A 7098-nucleotide genomic window follows, 5' to 3' on the forward strand; every position below is an offset into this window, starting at 1 on the left:
GATGCAGATAGACGGAGACATTGATGCAGATAGACGGAGACATTGATGCAGATAGACGGAGACATTGATGCAGATAGAAAGAGACACTGATGCAGACATACAGAAATATTCATAATCAGTGTTGGTATGATGAACAAGGGCAATTATAGTACACATGTACTTTACACATCTTGTGTTGTGTAATGGGAAAATTGCATTTAACCAATGATTTTCATATTAATTATTCATAGTAAGATCTCCAATGCCTCTCAGAGTATATGACTTCTGTATCTGTCATCTGTGTGTCCTTGATGGGAGACAACTGGGTTTGTTAGGACTCCACACCATTTCCTTGAAGAATAGAAGACGTGGAGCCAGACAGAAACACAAAACTCAGCCTAAAGCTGGGTTTATCAAAGCAGGTCCCAGGTCGAGACCGCAACAGGTCCCAGGTCGAGACCGTAGCAGGTCCCAGGTCGAGACCGTAGCAGGTCCCAGGTCGAGACCGCAACAGGTCCCAGGTCGAGACCGTAGCAGGTCCCAGGTTGAGACCGCAACAGGTTCCAGGTCGAGACCGCAACAGGTTCCAGGTCGAGACCGCAACAGGTCCCAGGTCGAGACCATAACCTATCCAAGAGACAAGATGTCTTTCTTCAGCTAAGATAGAATGACCGGTCGAGAAACTTGACACACGAGGGACAGATTCAGAAATACGTAATAGAACAAACTGTCTGCCTGAGGTCCACTGATCGTTATGTTAGAGATTAGACAGTTTTCCAAACAAGGGCTTTTTCTCCTCTGGGGGCGCTGGATATAAAGACGTGTATTACTGATTGTATTCACACAGAACTGTGGCCACTTTGGAACTCTGATCAATGTGAAAGCTGTTCTCGTCATTTTGATTGTTCTCTGCAGAAATAATTAAACCTTTTTCACCGAATACCTTAAACCTTTAATTCAGTTTGCAGCTTGTCTTTATTTTGTGTCAACAAAGTCTCATCTTCAACCAAATTCCCCCCTGGCTGTAACAAGAAACTTCCAGAACAGTTGGTGTTGGGTTTCTTCTCTCTCCTTGACATTTTAAGTTGTTGACTGGTCTTTGCAGACTGACATCATCGACCACAGCTTCGCGGTGGAGTGGATGCAGGACTTTGAGGTTTTCCAGGACGCTTTGAACCAGGAAACCTCGTACGTCAGCAACCTGACGCGCTCCATGAGTCTGGTGCTGGACGAGTTCTACACCAACCTGAGAGTAAGAGGACGAGGACAGACCGGGAGACTGCATCCAGAGAGATTTACCGCACTAGGAGTCCTGTCAAACTTAACCATCTATATATTTAAAACCCAAAAGATGTGTATTAAAACCGGCGTTTCATTTTGTTCACCATAAAAATCTGCGGCCTGTGCTGCAGGTTTGTACCACGTAACAAGATTATGAGGTTCATTTTATGCTTTTATTTTCCATAGGAGAGATGAAGATAAGATAGGAAAAACCTCTATTTGTCCCACAGTGGGGGAACTGCAGATGAAGACATGAAAGGGGAGAGGGGGGGATGACATGCAGCAGAGGTTACAGTAATGTTACACAACATATTCTGCGTGTAGCTCGCTATAGTTTGAGAATGGAGACAGAGAGCGGACGGTGAGGGAGAGCCTGACATCCAGATGTAAAGTCTAATGGTGCTGTGGATGAGATTGGAGTGTAGACGCTGTGGGTGCACAATCCGTCCTGCCTGCACGATCTGGTCCACAGTAGCGGTCTGCTGTTAGCCTCCAACGGCGTTAGTTTAGCTAACAGCTGTTTCTTCTTACCGCTAGCTGGTTCAGGCTAAAATAACGTTATTCAAACTAAACAGTGGGAAAAGCAGCTCCAGCTAAATTAAGACTTTACAGTAATAATAAAGACAAGTAGTGAGTGATTGTATTTTAAATGAGCACAAGTAAAGTAGAACTGACGTAACAGCTGTTATATATTTTAACGGTTATTTTAACTTTTGAGGGTCTTTTACATGCTGTCTCAGCTAGCCGTTAGCCGGATTAGCTGTTAGCTAAGCTAACGTTAGCTTCCCGGCGGAGGCAAACAAACTTTCTTTAACGGTCTATGGGAACCGATCGTGCAGTGTCGTAAATCCACGTTCATCATATTTGTGCATGCGCGAACATATTGCACATGCTTAGAACGGATCGTGCAGGCAGACGCCTCTGAACCCCCACATCCTCAAACAGCTGTTTCTGTCTGCAGGTGGTGGGTGTCTCAGCGGTGACGGGAAGCGGATTGGACGAGCTGTTCGTTCAGGTGGAGGACGCAGCCGACGAGTACGAGAGGTGAGTTTCAGTCACTCGTCACATCAGATGTCTTCAGTCTCGTTTTCTGTATGCAGGTGCATTAAATAATAAGTGTGATGAGATAATTTATGGTAAATGTCTTTTTATAGCCAACTGTTTTTTATAATTAACATTATTTCGGTTTTTATTGTCTTTAAACTGTCGTTTTCTTTTTCCCTCTGTGCTGTATTCTTCTTGCTAAAAAACTGCGGCTGGAAATTTCAGTTTCCTTGCGGGAGTCACCCCAAAAGGATTAATAAACAGAAGTCTAAAGATGTGTTTTATTTCTGGAGAAGAGGGTCTGTCTATGCAGTCAAATTGCACAAATGTTTTTAAAATGAATGCTACATGACCAGAGAAAACACAGAAAGGGAGCTGTGATATTTGCTTCCGATATTGTCTTCACTTTCGGGACCTTCTCGTCCCCCTCGGGTCCCGACTCCGTCTGTGGTCATATCCGGAATAATGTTCAGAATTGAGTCAGGAATGCCCTTGATTTTTAGGTAGACATTTTTTTTAGTTTTTCTTCTTGTAAAAATGTGAAATGGGTCAATTTGACCCTTTACAAGGGTTAAAAATGTACAAAACTACTAAAATGCAACATTCTCCACCAGTCCAATAAACGCTCCGCTGGCGGGCGACGTAGTACTAACACAACAAGCTCGCATTACAGACACCACTACGTTTTGTTGTCTTTTATTTTAGTCGTTGTTGTGTTTGGATTAGTTTCATCGTCCGTACGACTCAAGTTGGACTCAGTGTTTTCTGTTGAGATGCTGAAGCATTGACGTCCTGCTGTTATTGTGTTAATTTGGATTAAAATATTCGTTATTGTCATTTTGGCGATAATCGTGCAGCCCTACACTGAACTCTTCCTCCTCTTTCCTCAGGGACTACCGACCAGAATATGAAAGACTCCACAAACAGCTGGTGAGTGTGTTCCCTGTGTTTCACATTTCTCAGGCTGAATTTCAGTTCTCCTAAGTTGTATCCAGGTTTCCTTCACTTGCTTCCCTTCCTCGCGTCTTAGTCCGTCCCACCGAGGCAGCACGGGTGGAGAGAGGAACGAGGAAACGTGTTTTTAGAGGGACGAGACGTCCTTGTTTCTGAAGCGTCTTGTGAATTTGTCAGTTGTTTGGGCTCTGCGCGGCTTCCAGGATGGATGCTCTGTATCCTTGCTCATAGCTCCTCTAAGATCCCTCCTCCATCCTCATTCGTAGCTCCTCTAAGATCCCTCCTCCATCCTCGCTCATAGCTCTTCTAACATCCCTCCTCCATCCTCGCTCATAGCTCTTCTAACATCCCTCCTCCATCCTCATTCGTAGCTCTTCTAACATCCCTCCTCCATCCTCATTCGTAGCTCCTCTAACATCACTCCTCTATCCTCACTCGTAGCTCCTCTAAGATTCCTCCTCCATCCTCATTCGTAGCTCCTCTAAGATCCCTCCTCCATCCTCACTTGTAGCTCCTCTAACATCCCTCCTCCATCCTCACTCATAGCTCCTCTAAGATCCCTCCTCCATCCTCACTCGTAGCTCCTCTAAGATCCCTCCTCCATCCTCACTCGTAGCTCCTCTAACATCCCTCCTCCATCCTCACTCGTAGCTCCTCTAAGATTTCTCCTCCATCCTCACTCGTAGCTCCTCTAACATCCCTCCTCCATCCTCGCTCATAGCTCCTCTAAGATCCCTCCTCCATCCTCATTCGTAGCTCCTCTAACATCACTCCTCTATCCTCACTCGTAGCTCCTCTAAGATACCTCCTCCATCCTCACTCGTAGCTCCTCTAAGATCCCTCCTCTATCCTCAATTGTAGCTCCTCTAAGATCCCTCCTCTATCCTCAATTGTAGCTCCTCTAAGATTTCTCCTGCATCCTCACTCCTAGCTCCTCTAAGATCCCTCCTCTATCCTCACTCATTGCTCCTCAGAGATCCCTCCTCCATCCTCACTCGTAGCTCCTCTAAGATCCCTCCTCCATCCTCACTCATAGCTCCTCAGAGACCCCTCCTCCCGGGGCAGGAATCGGAGGTTTGAGACGAGGAACAGAACAACTTCCGGTTTAGCCGAGGAGCGATGAGATATCAAAGAAGAGAACTGAGATTCTGTCGTCGCGTGTCTCCGAGTTTTAACTGACTTCCTGTCCCGTCAGGCGGAGGCTCAGAGCAGGAAGGAGCAGGAGCAGCTGGAGAGACTCAGGAAGGACCTGGGAGCCGTCGACATGACGACCACATCTTCAGCAGGTAGATAAATAAAACCGTAATGCTTTTGTTTTGATACAGGGATTCCCCGGGGTCTTAAAAAAATAAGTCTAAAAGATTTTCTGTTTTAGGTCTTGAATAATTCTAGGTATTAATCTTCCTAGGTCAATGTAACACCTAATACTTGTTTTTATTTACTCCGTGATGTTGTAGTTCTTTCTTTTCATAGAGATGAGACTTGTAGAGGAGGAGGAGAGGAAGGAAGGAGAACAAGTGTTATTTATCAGCTACCATGACGTCACAATGGACCACACTCACCAGACTCCATGTAAATAATCAGTCATTTTAACATCGTACAACACACTTCCTTCAAAGTCGACAGAAACCAAATCCAACTATAAAAAGCTGTTTTTGGTCTTCTCTACACTTTTCCAACCATCACAACACTAGTGTTGGTTGAAATAAATACATACTTTACTGATTTACATGTGAAAATACGTTGGCTCTATCCACGCTAAAAGTGCTGTTTTTTAAATGGAGTCTGGTTGGTTCAGCGCTAGCTACGTCATGGCTGTTTCTGGGAAAAGAAAGGTCTTAAATAGGTTTTAGAAAGGTCTCTGAAGGGTTAAGACATGTAACACTTTTCTTATTTTTTGTTTATTGTTAGGATGTGGACCAAGTAGTAGGCACACTGTTAAGATTTCTGCAGAACTTTAACAGTGTTCAACATATTGCACTGTTAAAATTCCGCAGAAATCTCTATCTCTCTCTCTCTCTCTCTCTCTCTCTCTCTATCTATCTCTATCCACCTCTCCATCTATCTCTGTATTACTGTGTTTGATTGGCTTCCTGTCCTCAGGGCCTGCGGACTTCGCCGGGCCCAGTGACCTCATCATGGGACGCGGTAACCCTGACGACAGCGAGGAGGACGAAGACAGCGACACGGACGACATCGACCACAGCGGTGAGAAGAGAAACCGTTTAAATAAAAAGGTCAAAAAAGGTTCATTTGGAATTTTGACTCAGAAAAACAAATCACCGGCTAATGAAGGGAACTGAGACCATGTTGAAGTTGGTTTTACACTTTAAATGACGTCTGATTGGTCGATGCATCGTTACACCCCAACTTTCTGTTTCTAGCAACGGAGGAGAGCAAAGAGACCGACGCCTTTGGAAACTTCCTGAAGGAGAGGAAGGAAGTGGTTCAGGTCCGGAACAGAAAGGGGGCGACCCCCGACCCCTGACCCCTGAGGACCCCTGACCCCCGAGGACCCCTGACCCCTGTCCTCTGAGGACCCCTGACCCCCGAGGACCCCTGACCCCCGAGGACCCCCGACCCCTGTCCTCTGAGGACCCCTGACCCTCGAGGACCCCTGACCCCCGAGGACCCCTGACCCTCGAGGACCCCCGACCCCTGAGGACCCCTGACCTCTGCAGCCTGACGTCTACCTCCACCGCGGAGGAAAGACCAAATAAAGGTGAGGAGGGGAGGTTCCCCTCTGTCGGGCCCAGACTATCACCTGGAAGAGACACGGCTTCCTCAAATGAGACTACACCTGAACTTCCTGTCTGACCCCGTGACCTCACTCATTCAGTCAAGCTGATTGGCTGCTCCTCCACCCTTAAAGAAAAGTTATATTTTTCTATCAGAAAGAACTCTTCTAACCTGTTTAACCTGTGTGGATTTCTATTCTGTCTACTTGTGTTGGTTAAAATGACTGAAATGATTTATGATTTTCAAAATAAAAGTGAGCTTTTAGCTCAAATTGGTCCAAATTTCTGACGTTTTCCTCCACAAGACGATTAAAACCCAGAAGTGACGCGTGCGTGTGATGGCGTTACGTCCAAATGTCGAGGGGTAGCCGAGATGCAGCATGTAACGTGTGTATACACACACACACGCACACACACACACACACACACACACACACACACACACACACACACACACACACTCCCAAGCAAGGCCTCAACAAGATTCCCAAGTAGCAGCTTCTATTTATTCAGAGATGAACACAACAAACAAAACAATTCCAGATGCAACCTGAAACTTCCCTAAACCAAAACAAAATGCAAATAAAAGACGAAGCTCTTCTGAAGCTTCTACTATAAATGTCAATGTCAGTTTTATTTCTATAGCACATGTAGAAACAACAGCTGACCAACGTGCTGAACAGGGTCAAATACATAAATAACAAATAATAACAAGAGTAAGAATGACTCCAACCATAGTTAAATCACTTCACTACTTTCATTGAATTTTGGTGTTTTTTTGTCAATTTTATAGCATTTGAAGAAAACGATAATTGATAAAAAGAACTTGTGTGTGTGACAAATATAAATAAAAGACAAATGTCAATAAGAGGGACTAAAATGTGAACAAATGTCGAATAAAGTGACAAATTTAAAGGGAAAAAAAGACTCTGAAGAAGTCAAAAACATGATAAAACCATCGAGGTAAAGACACAAAAAGGTCGAAAATTTGTCAATAAAAGACAAATGTCAATAAAAGTGACAAAAAATGTGAACAAAGCTGAAGAAAGTGATAGCTCTCTGATTGGAAGTGAATGTAAACAAGATGGGGGGGGGGGGGGGG

General features: G+C 44.8%; 1 protein-coding gene across 1 annotated transcript in view; it reads left to right on the forward strand.

Annotated features, from left to right (window-relative positions):
- gpn1 (GPN-loop GTPase 1) overlaps positions 1–6123 on the forward strand; it is a 16428-nt gene extending 10305 nt beyond the window's left edge. Inside the window, exons 8-14 of the mRNA XM_034865349.1 lie at positions 1085–1231; positions 2222–2304; positions 3195–3234; positions 4454–4544; positions 5362–5466; positions 5643–5785; positions 5922–6123. Coding sequence (XP_034721240.1) covers positions 1085–1231; positions 2222–2304; positions 3195–3234; positions 4454–4544; positions 5362–5466; positions 5643–5746 — 570 coding nt within the window. The 3' untranslated portion in view covers positions 5747–5785; positions 5922–6123. The remainder of the gene's footprint in view (positions 1–1084; positions 1232–2221; positions 2305–3194; positions 3235–4453; positions 4545–5361; positions 5467–5642; positions 5786–5921) is intronic.
- Positions 6124–7098: the final 975 nt, after the last annotated feature.

The sequence above is a fragment of the Etheostoma cragini genome, chromosome 1 (genome assembly GCF_013103735.1).
Source record: "Etheostoma cragini isolate CJK2018 chromosome 1, CSU_Ecrag_1.0, whole genome shotgun sequence".
NCBI lineage: Eukaryota > Metazoa > Chordata > Actinopteri > Perciformes > Percidae > Etheostoma > Etheostoma cragini.